The sequence below is a fragment of the Python bivittatus genome, unplaced genomic scaffold (genome assembly GCF_059951505.1).
Source record: "Python bivittatus isolate LINGU-HERP-01145 unplaced genomic scaffold, Pbiv_v1 ctg000040_np1212, whole genome shotgun sequence".
NCBI classification, from domain to species: Eukaryota; Metazoa; Chordata; class Lepidosauria; order Squamata; family Pythonidae; genus Python; species Python bivittatus.
The window spans coordinates 2179110-2193840 of record NW_028277032.1 but is presented as its reverse complement, the minus strand read 5'-3'; the positions used below and the strand labels follow the sequence as shown (position 1 = coordinate 2193840).

Below are 14731 nucleotides of genomic sequence, written 5' to 3'. Positions count from 1 at the left end.
GATGAATGTTGCTTATTGTCAGTCTTCACACTAGACACTGCAGTAAATTTCAACTCTCTAAGAACTCAGCCCTGAATTCAGTAGCTAGCTAACAGCAGAAACTTCACTGAACGGACACAGCCTAGAGAAACTGCTTTATTGCAGACAAGAAAGAAGTCATATATACACAGAACGTCTGCCCACTTCAGAACACAGAAATCTCTCTCTCTCTCTCTCTCTCTCCCTCCCTCCTATCTATCTTGGGCAAGTCCTCACCGCAATCTAGAAGGTTTTTAGTCAAACCTTCTACCAGGATAAATGGAAGCTAGAACAGACGTGAAGATTGTTTTGCCATTATTTCTGCAAGAAGGATTCCTGCACACTCCACCTTGCATTCCCCTGGGAACTAGGGGTACAGGTGGAAGGAAAGAAGATGACACTCTTTTCCTTGGAGCATAATAATATTGGGTCTCCCCACAGTTTTAAAAAAGCCTTATTTCTATTCTGTGGAGTCCTTGGGGTTCTTTGAGCTTGGCTGTTTTCTTGCAAACATTTTATTACCTGGCTAGGTAACATCTTCAGTGCTAGAATGGCATTTGCTCTCTCTTTATTTTCAGTGGCTTGCCCTGCCTGTGTTGGTAGAGGTATGTCGGGCTTGTGTATTTTTGGTCTTTTCTATGTATCTATGGATGACCAAAAATATATGAGCCTGACATACCTCTCTGACCAATTGTATCTTTACCAGGGACTCCAACGTACAACATAGTGAAAGAACTGATGAAAAAGCTTGGACATCTCACAGAGAGGAGCAAATATTCTATCAACTCCCCACTACAGTGTCTCCAGAAAATTAAAGATGTACACATAGATGAAGATGAAATTATGGTCTCATTTGATGTCACAGCACTCTTTACATCCATAAACCCAGAATTAGTGAAAGAATCCATGTCAGCAGTACTACACAACACACCCGACCTAACCAAATACACCCAGATCGAAATACCCAGAATCATGGATCTCATCAACCTCTGCTTCACTACCTATTTTCAGTTTGATGGACAAGTATACCAACAAATCAGAGTCACACCCATGGGATCACCTCTGTCAGGACTCATAGCAGAGATTGTAATGCAACATCTAGAAACTATCGCACTTCCACACATACAACCTAAACTATGGATCCGGTACGTAGATGACACCTTTGTTATAATAAAAAAGGAACAAGTAGAGAAGACACATGAAACTATCGACAACATCTTCAAAGGAATAACATTCACTAGAGAGGAAGAAAACAACAACACTCTACCCTTCCTGGATATCCTCATCAGCAGAGGAAACAACAGCAAATTAGAAACCCAAGTCTATCAGAAAACATCCCACACTAACCAAGTACTCCATTACCAAAGTAACAACCATATCTCCCATGAGAGGAGCTGTGTAAAAACGAGTGCAAACGCACTGCAGCAACCCAGAACAGCAGAAGAAGGAAACAGGCCACTTATACAACATCTTCCAACAAAATGGATACCCACACAACTCTATCAAAAAGTGCCTGACCACACAACCAAGACAAGCTATGAAAAGGATAACACTGCCATACATCAGAAATGTCTCCTGATGTATCAACAGACTATTACAACCACATGGCATCACTGTAGCACACAAACCAACTAAAGCCCTCCAAAACATCTTAAGCAAACCAAAAGACCCCGTAGCCCAAGAAGAAAAAACAGGAGTCCTCTACAACATACAGTGTAAGGACTGTAACAGCCACTACATAGGACAGACAGGCAGAAAGCTAGCAGAGAGCATCCATGAACACCAACTAGAAGTCAGAAGACATGATGAAAACTCCTTAATCTCACAACTCATGGACAGACATAATCATCATTTCAACTGTCAGCATTTTAGACCAAGCTAAATCCAAACATGTGAGGGAATTCCTGGAAGCTTGTACTCAAACAAGGCAGCCATCAGCAGGCACATAAAGATAAACAACATCTACACATTATTCAAAAGAGACGAAAGAAAGAAAAACAAAAGACCAGAACATCTCACCAGCAATCATCACCCAGATAAGCAGAGATTAGCACCAAGATTATCACCAGAAATACAATCAAGCAGTAAACAATACCCTAATCAAGGAACTACCAGGAAAAAATAAATAAATAAAACTACCAACACTGTATATAAACAGAGAGCAAACCCCACTCCCTTCTAGCACTGAAGACGTTACCTAGCCAGGTAACGAAACGTCTGCAAGAAAACAACCAAGCTCAGAGAACCCCAAGGACTCCACAGTTCAACCCTGAGCTACACATATTCTCTTTTATTTCTATTCTACTTTTCTGCCTGGTCACAGGTATCTGGGGAAGTAGACAAAAGGTGGAAACTTAACATACCACAAACCTATGGTTCTCGTAAAAGCTATTGGGGAAAAGCTAACAATAGAAGGTGTTCATTCATTAGCCTTAGTTCAATTTTTTTCGGTCTTGATCTCTACAGATGTGTTGGACAACGGATCCCAAAATTCCCAATTATAGAGACTATAGTGTAACATATTTAGAGAGCTGGGGCTATGGAAAGCTGCTTAGATGTTTTAACTGGTACTGGTATGGATGTGCTCCTCAAAGCTTCCATGATCTCCAAGGATAGTTACCTGCCCCATGAACAGTACTTAGGACCAAGCAGTATCCAATATTTTGGTTCTTGGGGTAGGAAAATAAAACATTGGAAGGATGTTTGGGCAACTGTGCCTCTAATATAATTTTCAACATCATTTTAACCATCTTCATTCAAGATAATCCACCTACAAATCCAGGTATAATATCTAATCTTAAATAAATAACCAAATCTTTCTGGCAGGCATTTCTAAAAAAAACCCCTTAGCTCAGTAGCATAAAAAAAATTGAGAAAGAGTGACTGATAACTCAACCTATCTGTTTCTACTCGAATCGTCTCTGGATTGAAGGTTACATTTGATCTGTACTGACTTGTATATACTTCCAATATTTGGGTTTGGATGGCTTAGGTAGCCAGAATGGCACCAGAAAGAAATAGAGAGAGGAATGAGCAAGTTTAGGGAAAGAACAGAACAATGTTAAGAGGAAACACTCGGATCAGTGAGTCAGATCAACAAGGGCTGAGCAAGTTAGAACATTGACTGGTTCTGTGTGTGAACCTGTGTAGGTGGAGTACAAAATGGAAGGCAATGTGGTAAACCCTTGATTTAACAGACTAATGGGGGAAAGGGATGTCTGTTAGACCCACATTTTCATTAAACGTGTGAATGAGATTGTAGGCAGGTTAGTGACATTTTAAGCCTACAAAAAACAGTGAATGGATTTTGACTGTTGCATCCAAAGTCCACTAAACCAGGTAAACTGGGGGCTTACTATAGCTGAATCTTGAGCAGAACTGCTGCTGGATGCCAATCTTTGGCTACCGATTCAACTCATTTTTATTACATAATTTCTGTACCTTTGTTTATACCAACAATAGCTTTTCCTGCGGTCCAGTCATAGGATAGAACTGTCTGCGTTTCCATGAGGGATGGTGTTTCATGAGTAATGTCTCTCACTCTCTAAGAGCATAAGGATGCTCGTCTTCCATTCTGCTCTTACTGTTCTGAGCTGGCTCACGTCTTATACCATCAGTGGTGTTTCACCAAGGTGGGCGTGTGCGATGGCACCAGAAAGCTTCAGCATCCTCCTCTTCTGTTCACTGAGAATGTTGTCTCTTTGAAGAGCTGCACTTTCGGGATACATCATCTCTTGCAGTGTAATAGAAGCAAGAGGAGACATGGCTGCCCTGGAAAATCCAGAAGTTTACCATTATTTCACTAAGAGACCAAGGCATTGGTCATTGTATCTGAGGTCATATGTGCCAGCCCCAGATTCAGATTCAGATTCAGATCCAGATTACACCAGTGGGGAGGGAAACTACAGGCTATCCATTTTTCAAATACACATTTTCTTTTGTATGTACTTTATGAACACTTTATGAACCCTTTTCTTTAATACATACATATTTTTGGCCATTATTGGAATCAGGACACAGCTCTCAGATTCTGAAAAGAATGGATTTTCACTCAGTCCTGCTTTCATTTAGAGGTAGGTTTGGGAAGTGTAAAATGGGTAAGCTTGCATGAAAATGTTCACTGAAAACCTGCCCATATCCCTACAGACAATTGCTGAAATACCCCCAGTTGTTCTAGTTCTTGCTCTCCTCCATCCTTTTTGTTCCATTTCCATAATCAAAACATGTAAGGCTATTCGGCGCCCTCTTACAATGCAGCCCTGCTCTCTAGAGCTCAAGAAAGCCATGAATCCATGGAACATATATTTTTCCCCTCTCCACTTCTCTGTGCCCTACACTGAAAATCTGCTACACTGATAATGAGAATTTGCTGTACCTTGCTCAGGACAACAAAGGATGCTCTGGAGCAGGGAACAGGGAATTCGAGTATTGGTGCCAATCGCTGTAGTCCGGAAGGAAAAGAATTAGATAAAGAGCTTTCAGGACTGGTGGTGGTAGGGATAGGCCCAAAGGCAGTGGGAGAGAATGGGTGAGAGAATGCTTGCCAGAAGTGAACGCCTTCTTCTCTCGAAAACGCAACAATATCAAGACAATAGTGTAAAGTATTGCTACGACCAGGCACAAGTTGGACTAGCCGTCCAATGACAGATTCTCTAACAGAGTGCCTCCAAGCACTCTAGCACTGACAAGGAGCCTTGGATGAGATTTGCTGGAGCTGGGGGGAAATAAAGCGGACCCTCTCTTCTTGTTTTCCTGTGTACGGCATCTAATATTGTGGATGGAATATTTTTGCCCTTTGCATTCTGTTAGAAGCAGGGGGAAGCAAAAAAGAATGAGCAAATCAAATGCTGGGGGTGGTGTGTAGTGGGGGGGAGGCATCTAAGGAAGGGCATTCAATTGTTTTCTAATACTGTGAGGGAGAAAGAATGAGGTTCACCGCTTTCTGGGGTGACCTTCGTATAAATTCATGGAATTGTATTATGTTAGAGTTGGAAAGAGTAGTAAGGCAATAGATTCCAACCTCTGGCTCTGTGCAGGAATCCAAATTAAAACACCCCCCACCTCAAACATCTATCCAACTGCAGCTTGAAGCAGGAGTATTCACAGAGCACGGTCACAACGTTCAGAAGGGGTCACAACAGTGTGATGGAGCTCTACACATAAAAAATAGGTGGAGCTTCCATTGCGTCATGACCATCATCTTGACTTTTTTGACCACGCTCTGTTGGACAGCCCTGCATCACATTAAGACATGATGTAGTTTGATTTTGGCTTATCATGCTGTCTGAATCTAAGGTGACCCCATGACTTGGTGCAATGTGCAAATGAGGTCAGTGAGTGTAGACCTTCTGCCATCAAATAAAGGGTAAAGGGGCTGCCATCTTGATTTTTTGACCGTACCCTGTGGACATCCCTGGCTTGAAGACACCTGATGAAGGTGAATCTAATGCTGTCAGTTCCCCTATCAAACAGCTTTTACCATCAAACACTTTTTTTTTTTAGTGTTCAGTCAGTATCAGTCCTTCCTGTAGCTTAAGGAAATTATTTCTGTGTTTTGTATGCCAGCTATCATATTTTCTCCTCCATCCCAAGACTCTCCTCACAAGAATAAAGGTCTCTAGTTGCCTCAATCTTTCTTCATAGGACTTGGTTCCTAGTTCCTGGACCATTGTTGATGCTTTCTTCTTCATCCACTCCAATTTGTCTGACTCCTTCTTGGAAAGTGCATTTGCACAACCTAGGAAAAGTTCTTACTGCTGCATTTGCATCATGTCCTAAACATGGTTTGTGTTGACTCTAATTAGTTTTTTGTGCCCTAGCATGTTGTGGGAGCCCAACCCATTTGATTATTTCAGGATTCAGTGTATTGTGTGAACCCAGATAATTTGATAAATTCAGGAACCATTCGACTTTCTCTCTCTCGAAGATTTTAATTACAGTAATAAAAACTAATACAAACTAAACTCAGAGAAAGAAAAATAAAAAGAGGGAGTAAAAAGTGCAAAGAAAGAAAAAGTAAAAAAGAAGAAAAGAAAAAGGAAAAAGTGAAATAAGAAAAGAAATATATAAAGAAGTGACTTCCAATCTTCATCACAACAAGTATAAACAAGTTTGATAGCTCTTCACCCCCATAAGGTTACAAACAGATATCTCTTCTTCCCATAACCCATCCCTTATCTATAAGCAAATCCATAAGACATTAACTTTTCAATCCTGGTGTCAGCAAAAAGTCCATAAAGGGTTGCCAGAATTTCATAAAAACATGTCTTATTTTAACCTTGATCAAATAAACCAACTTTATATTCTTTCCTTTTACCTCTGAAAATCTTGACCTTTAGTTCATTCAAATATTGTAGGATTTGATCTCTGTTCAATTTTTCTTTGTCCCATCACATAGGCTTCTTCAAGGCTTTATCAAGGCTCTTTTGTAAATCCAATAAAAAGACATTATCCAGGATATTTTCTTGGTTTATCACTTGCATTTTCTCTTTAATTTTTAAAACTTCACCCAGCTTCTTTTGAACAGTATATCCAATAAAGAGTCCTTATCTGGATCATTCTCTTGGCCTGTCACTTTTATTTCCACTAAATACCTTCTCTGTCTTGTAATCCACGCTTTTTTTTAATCCAATATTTTTGATTCCACTATTTCTGGATCAAGCAAGATTGGTTTTACATCTGTCATTCCTTCATTAACATCCTTTATGTCAGGTTCGGTCAGCACGAGGCTTCAGGGAAGCACGGGGCTGCAGGGAAGCTCGCAACCAGACCACGCGGAATCCACCGGCGGTAGCTAGCGGGGAAAAGAGGAACCGAAAGCGCCGCTAATTAACGAGCCACCTGCGGCCAGCTAAACAGGAAAACCGCAGCGGAAGCTTTTAACTATGAACTGATAACGGCGCGAGCAAGCAAGGAACGGGGCCGCAGGGCAGCGAAACAAGATCGCAACGCAGCACAGAACCCGCGGTCTGCACGTAGCAGGGAGGGGCCAACCCAGCCGGAGGGGGACTGGCAATCAAGGACAATGGACTCTGACCGACCCTGCCATCATGAACAATCAAGGGGGACATTGGGGGGCCCAATAGTCCACAGCTGCAACGCGATCACGAGGCGGGAAAAAGCGCGGGAAGGGGGGAATATAACAAGTGATGCAATTGTACCAAGCCAGTCCTGGCTTTGCTTGTGACTACTACGTTACGCATGAGTAAACCTTCTTTGTGAACCACACGTGTCACGAGAGTTTCTCTGTCGAACGGGGCAAATCTCACATAAAGCCAGGACTCACATTGAGTGCTACCCAGTACACACCGAGGAGCGCTCACCTTTCTTTCCCTGCAGCCAAGACCGGAGAGGAATTGATTAACGGCACCAGGAGATGGCAAGCGATGGGGAAACCGCGTGCCAGCTGGGCTACCAGGAGCCCAGATCTGAAGGCGTGATGGCGGGACCAGTCCGGGGCGAATGGCGCACGGACACAGCCAAGAGGGCGCCAGAGGACGGGTGGTCGTTCGGCGGGGGCAGGAGCCCCAACGGGTCGCCAGCATGGGGGGTCGCGACGAGTAGTGACTCGGAACCCGAGGCCCGAGAGCTTGAGGAACGATTCACCCGACTGGAGGCCAAGATCGAGCAGCGGATGGATGCTGTCCAAGTGATGTTGCAGACCATCTTCCGGCGGGGCAAGGCCCCAGGGGCAGAGTCGCAGGCGAAGAAGGAATCGGGCGATAACGGCAGCAGTGAGGATATGACCTCAAGAAACTGCACGGAGCCTAGACCAGAGGTTGCGCAGATGACTCCAGTCCCTAGCGTGAGGAAGAGGGGACCCACAACCACGGCCAGTTCGCGGGGCGCCAAGTGGGCGCTCAGCAGCGGGACGGAGCCAGAGGGCTTGACGGGACGTGCGGTTCCCGGGAGCAGCGGCGCAGGGTCCGGGAGCCAGGAGCCGGAGGAGAGGCTGGACGGGCTGGAGGGCGACCTCCAGCAGCAGACGACAGCTGTACCGGGCATGCGGGAGGCATGGAGTGGCGGACCCAGGGCCCCGGCTGGGGCAGCCGCAGAGGGCGGCGTGGAGACCAGGCTAGCAGAAGTGGTCAGCCTGACGGGGAGCGCGAAGGGGGGTCGGCGGCCAGCAGAAGCGCCCCGATTCAGGAGCTCAAGGAGCGAGCTCTCGGGGCGCCCCAAGCCACTAACCTATCTCCCTGTGCAGGACAGGCTCCACTCAGAGATCCAGGGGGGAGCACCCAGTAGGGACGACCTGGAGGCTCTAGTGAAGTGGAGCTGGCTGGTGGAGACGGCGGGGGATGCCGGAGACCCAGGGAAGCAAGAGGCGCAAGCCCCGATACCAGCCACAGCGGACCAAAGTGAGGCGGCACCGGAGGCGAGGCGCAGGAACCGACGGCAGAGGATCGAGGTTGGAAACGCCCGGCAGACTGCAGGGACCTGCTACCGGTGTGGAGGCAAGGGGCATCGGATGGTGCAGTGCCCCTCGAGGCAGGGGGTCTTGGCGAGCTGCACAAAGGACGGGGGCCGGCGATTCCCGGCTATAAGGGACCCCGACCGATCCTGGGAGGAGACAGCAGCTAGTGGAGCGGTGTGCAGCGGAGCCGGCTGGCTCACGAGGAAGCCCGGCTCTGCGAGGAGGGGAGAGCGAGCCAGTGGGAGGCGATGGCCGGCGACGCTGAGGCGCACCCCAGAGCAGCCAACGGAGTGGCAGCATGAGGAAGGGCGGGACAGAAGAAGCTACTCGCCCATGAGGATCAGGGTCCACCTCAAGGGGTGAGATCAGAAGCAGAGGCGAAAGTCGATGCCTTGCTGGATTCGGGATGCACCCACTGCCTGATCCACCCGGTACTGGCATCCGCGCTGGGGCTCAGCGTGAGGAGACTCAGAAAGCCCCTCGCACTCAGCCAGTTGGATGGATCGACGGCAGGGGGGGAACCGGCGCAGTATCGCACTGAGCCGGTCGGTTTGACAGTGGGGACAAGCCGGGAGGAGCTAGGCTTAGTAGTTGCCCCGGGGGCCGGCCATGCACTAGTGCTGGGGCTGGCATGGCTTACGCGCCAGAACCCGCACATCGATTGGGTGGCCAAGACGGTGCAGTTCGGCGGCACCACCGAGCAGACGGGGTCGAGCTGCGGACGTGGCACGAGAACAGGGGGCCCCACAGAACCCGGCGAGGTGGCGGCTGGGCGACGGCGAGCCGAGGGCCGGCGAGCTGCGGCAGTGGCGGCAATAGAGCCCGGGAAACCAACTGCACACGCGGAGAGGGCGGCACCGAGGGAGACCGGCAGAGGAGCCGAGGCGGCAAGCGCACGAGAGAGCGTGGCAGCAGAGACGGTGCGATTCGACGGCACCACCGGGGAAGCCAGGTCGAGCCGCGGAGGCGGCGCGGGAGCTGAGGACCCCACGGAGCTAGGCGAGGTGGTGACTGCGCGACGGAGAGCCGAGGGCCGGCAAGCCGCAGCAGCGACAGCAGCGGGGCCCGGGCGACCAACCGCCCGTCAGGCGAATACGAGGACGGCGCCGAGGGCGACCAACAAACGAGAGGGGTCAGAGACCGCCGAGGTGGCGGTGGCATCGACGACGAAGGGCCCCGCAGCAACGCAGGGGTCGGCTACAGCAGAGACGGTGGCAGCGGGACCCGAGGGCCCCGTGGCAAAGCAGGCGGCGATCACACTGGCATCAAGAGCGGGGGCAGGAGCGGCGCCGGGAGCTGACTGGTCCACGCCAAGCGTGAGTGAAGCAACCGGCGATAGACCGGGACCTGGCCGCGGCCAGGGGAACCTGGAAGGTTGTAGGACACTGAGGGAGCCGCCGCTCGAATCCAGGGACCCAACAAGGACGACCCAGCTGGAGGCGAAAGGCGGAGCCCAACCCCCAAGGGAGAAGCAGGGGAAGGGAGCCGAGCCGGAGCTGAGGCGGCGCTGTGCAGAGGCGAGCGAGGGAGACCCCTGGTTAGTAAACAACAAGGACTCCCTGACGAAACAAGGGACCTGCTGGGAGCACAAGGGGAGGCTCTACGTTCCAGAAGCTTGCTGGGTGGATGTGCTCCGGAGAGGGCACACCGAGGACACTACGGGACACTGTGGGTTTGTTAGGACTTTCCACCTCCTGCGTGAACAGTTCTGGTGGCCGTCTCTCCGGAGGGATACGAGGGAGTACGTGGCCAGCTGCTCGACGTGCGCAGCGGCGAAGGAAGGGAAGGAGGGGAAGGAGAACCTTCGGGGACCCATCCTATAAGTGACTTAGCCAAGGAAAGGCACACCGTTATGGCAGATGGGGGGGCAACACCCTAGTAGCCCAATTAAGAGGGGGACTTGTCTTCAGGGGGGCGGCATGTCAGGTTCGGTCAGCACGAGGCTTCAGGGAAGCACGGGGCTGCAGGGAAGCACGGGGCTGCAGGGAAGCTCGCAACCAGACCACGCGGAATCCACCGGCGGTAGCTAGCGGGGAAAAGAGGAACCGAAAGCGCCGCTAATTAACGAGCCACCTGCGGCCAGCTAAACAGGAAAACCGCAGCGGAAGCTTTTAATTATGAACTGATAACGGCGCGAGCAAGCAAGGAACGGGGCCGCAGGGCAGCGAAACAAGAACGCAACGCAGCACAGAACCCGCGGTCTGCACGTAGCAGGGAGGGGCCAACCCAGCCGGAGGGGGACTGGCAATCAAGGACAATGGACTCTGACCGACCCTGCCATCATGAACAATCAAGGGGGACATTGGGGGGCCCAATAGTCCACAGCTGCAACGCGATCACGAGGCGGGAAAAAGCGCGGGAAGGGGGGAATATAACAAGTGATGCAATTGTACCAAGCCAGTCCTGGCTTTGCTTGTGACTACTACGTTACGCATGAGTAAACCTTCTTTGTGAACCACACGTGTCACGAGAGTTTCTCTGTCGAACGGGGCAAATCTCACATAAAGCCAGGACTCACATTGAGTGCTACCCAGTACACACCGAGGAGCGCTCACCTTTCTTTCCCTGCAGCCAAGACCGGAGAGGAATTGATTAACGGCACCAGGAGATGGCAAGCGATGGGGAAACCGCGTGCCAGCTGGGCTACCAGGAGCCCAGATCTGAAGGCGTGATGGCGGGACCAGTCCGGGGCGAATGGCGCACGGACACAGCCAAGAGGGCGCCAGAGGACGGGTGGTCGTTCGGCGGGGGCAGGAGCCCCAACGGGTCGCCAGCATGGGGGGTCGCGACGAGTAGTGACTCGGAACCCGAGGCCCGAGAGCTTGAGGAACGATTCACCCGACTGGAGGCCAAGATCGAGCAGCGGATGGATGCTGTCCAAGTGATGTTGCAGACCATCTTCCGGCGGGGCAAGGCCCCAGGGGCAGAGTCGCAGGCGAAGAAGGAATCGGGCGATAACGGCAGCAGTGAGGATATGACCTCAAGAAACTGCACGGAGCCTAGACCAGAGGTTGCGCAGATGACTCCAGTCCCTAGCGTGAGGAAGAGGGGACCCACAACCACGGCCAGTTCGCGGGGCGCCAAGTGGGCGCTCAGCAGCGGGACGGAGCCAGAGGGCTTGACGGGACGTGCGGTTCCCGGGAGCAGCGGCGCAGGGTCCGGGAGCCAGGAGCCGGAGGAGAGGCTGGACGGGCTGGAGGGCGACCTCCAGCAGCAGACGACAGCTGTACCGGGCATGCGGGAGGCATGGAGTGGCGGACCCAGGGCCCCGGCTGGGGCAGCCGCAGAGGGCGGCGTGGAGACCAGGCTAGCAGAAGTGGTCAGCCTGACGGGGAGCGCGAAGGGGGGTCGGCGGCCAGCAGAAGCGCCCCGATTCAGGAGCTCAAGGAGCGAGCTCTCGGGGCGCCCCAAGCCACTAACCTATCTCCCTGTGCAGGACAGGCTCCACTCAGAGATCCAGGGGGGAGCACCCAGTAGGGACGACCTGGAGGCTCTAGTGAAGTGGAGCTGGCTGGTGGAGACGGCGGGGGATGCCGGAGACCCAGGGAAGCAAGAGGCGCAAGCCCCGATACCAGCCACAGCGGACCAAAGTGAGGCGGCACCGGAGGCGAGGCGCAGGAACCGACGGCAGAGGATCGAGGTTGGAAACGCCCGGCAGACTGCAGGGACCTGCTACCGGTGTGGAGGCAAGGGGCATCGGATGGTGCAGTGCCCCTCGAGGCAGGGGGTCTTGGCGAGCTGCACAAAGGACGGGGGCCGGCGATTCCCGGCTATAAGGGACCCCGACCGATCCTGGGAGGAGACAGCAGCTAGTGGAGCGGTGTGCAGCGGAGCCGGCTGGCTCACGAGGAAGCCCGGCTCTGCGAGGAGGGAGAGCGAGCCAGCGGGAGGCGATGGCCGGCGACGCTGAGGCGCACCCCAGAGCAGCCAACGGAGTGGCAGCATGAGGAAGGGCGGGACAGAAGAAGCTACTCGCCCATGAGGATCAGGGTCCACCTCAAGGGGGTGAGATCAGAAGCAGAGGCGAAAGTCGATGCCTTGCTGGATTCGGGATGCACCCACTGCCTGATCCACCCGGTACTGGCATCCGCGCTGGGGCTCAGCGTGAGGAGACTCAGAAAGCCCCTCGCACTCAGCCAGTTGGATGGATCGACGGCAGGGGGGGAACCGGCGCAGTATCGCACTGAGCCGGTCGGTTTGACAGTGGGGACAAGCCGGGAGGAGCTAGGCTTAGTAGTTGCCCCGGGGGCCGGCCATGCACTAGTGCTGGGGCTGGCATGGCTTACGCGCCAGAACCCGCACATCGATTGGGTGGCCAAGACGGTGCAGTTCGGCGGCACCACCGAGCAGACGGGGTCGAGCTGCGGACGTGGCACGAGAACAGGGGGCCCCACAGAACCCGGCGAGGTGGCGGCTGGGCGACGGCGAGCCGAGGGCCGGCGAGCTGCGGCAGTGGCGGCAATAGAGCCCGGGAAACCAACTGCACACGCGGAGAGGGCGGCACCGAGGGAGACCGGCAGAGGAGCCGAGGCGGCAAGCGCACGAGAGAGCGTGGCAGCAGAGACGGTGCGATTCGACGGCACCACCGGGGAAGCCAGGTCGAGCCGCGGAGGCGGCGCGGGAGCTGAGGACCCCACGGAGCTAGGCGAGGTGGTGACTGCGCGACGGAGAGCCGAGGGCCGGCAAGCCGCAGCAGCGACAGCAGCGGGGCCCGGGCGACCAACCGCCCGTCAGGCGAATACGAGGACGGCGCCGAGGGCGACCAACAAACGAGAGGGGTCAGAGACCGCCGAGGTGGCGGTGGCATCGACGACGAAGGGCCCCGCAGCAACGCAGGGGTCGGCTACAGCAGAGACGGTGGCAGCGGGACCCGAGGGCCCCGTGGCAAAGCAGGCGGCGATCACACTGGCATCAAGAGCGGGGGCAGGAGCGGCGCCGGGAGCTGACTGGTCCACGCCAAGCGTGAGTGAAGCAACCGGCGATAGACCGGGACCTGGCCGCGGCCAGGGGAACCTGGAAGGTTGTAGGACACTGAGGGAGCCGCCGCTCGAATCCAGGGACCCAACAAGGACGACCCAGCTGGAGGCGAAAGGCGGAGCCCAACCCCCAAGGGAGAAGCAGGGGAAGGGAGCCGAGCCGGAGCTGAGGCGGCGCTGTGCAGAGGCGAGCGAGGGAGACCCCTGGTTAGTAAACAACAAGGACTCCCTGACGAAACAAGGGACCTGCTGGGAGCACAAGGGGAGGCTCTACGTTCCAGAAGCTTGCTGGGTGGATGTGCTCCGGAGAGGGCACACCGAGGACACTACGGGACACTGTGGGTTTGTTAGGACTTTCCACCTCCTGCGTGAACAGTTCTGGTGGCCGTCTCTCCGGAGGGATACGAGGGAGTACGTGGCCAGCTGCTCGACGTGCGCAGCGGCGAAGGAAGGGAAGGAGGGGAAGGAGAACCTTCGGGGACCCATCCTATAAGTGACTTAGCCAAGGAAAGGCACACCGTTATGGCAGATGGGGGGGCAACACCCTAGTAGCCCAATTAAGAGGGGGACTTGTCTTCAGGGGGGCGGCATGTCAGGTTCGGTCAGCACGAGGCTTCAGGGAAGCACGGGGCTGCAGGGAAGCACGGGGCTGCAGGGAAGCTCGCAACCAGACCACGCGGAATCCACCGGCGGTAGCTAGCGGGGAAAAGAGGAACCGAAAGCGCCGCTAATTAACGAGCCACCTGCGGCCAGCTAAACAGGAAAACCGCAGCGGAAGCTTTTAATTATGAACTGATAACGGCGCAAGCAAGCAAGGAACGGGGCCGCAGGGCAGCGAAACAAGATCGCAACGCAGCACAGAACCCGCGGTCTGCACGTAGCAGGGAGGGGCCAACCCAGCCGGAGGGGGACTGGCAATCAAGGACAATGGACTCTGACCGACCCTGCCATCATGAACAATCAAGGGGGACATTGGGGGGCCCAATAGTCCACAGCTGCAACGCGATCACGAGGCGGGAAAAAGCGCGGGTAGGGGGGAATATAACAAGTGATGCAATTGTACCAAGCCAGTCCTGGCTTTGCTTGTGACTACTACGTTACGCATGAGTAAACCTTCTTTGTGAACCACACGTGTCACGAGAGTTTCTCTGTCGAACGGGGCAAATCTCACACTTTAAACATAGTCTGTCCATAGAAGCAGGCATTGTTGATATTATGGCTACTAATTTCTGGCCCCATTCTTTGAAGACTTCCTTTAATATTTCAAATGTTACAGTGTTTTGTGTCATTTTGTAAGTCCCATTCCAAATCAAAACCAGAGACA

The 14731-nt window shown here is 53.1% G+C and overlaps 1 protein-coding gene across 1 annotated transcript in view; it reads left to right on the top strand.

Annotated features, from left to right (window-relative positions):
- The first annotated feature begins 7635 nt into the window (after positions 1-7635).
- The window catches only part of LOC148216932 (uncharacterized), a 103423-nt gene continuing 96327 nt past the window's right edge, over positions 7636-14731 (top strand). Inside the window, exons 1-4 of the mRNA XM_088153314.1 lie at positions 7636-8104; positions 8222-8790; positions 11228-11750; positions 11868-12021. Of these exons, the coding sequence (XP_088009440.1) occupies positions 7652-8104; positions 8222-8790; positions 11228-11750; positions 11868-12021 (1699 nt within the window). The 5' untranslated portion in view covers positions 7636-7651. The remainder of the gene's footprint in view (positions 8105-8221; positions 8791-11227; positions 11751-11867; positions 12022-14731) is intronic.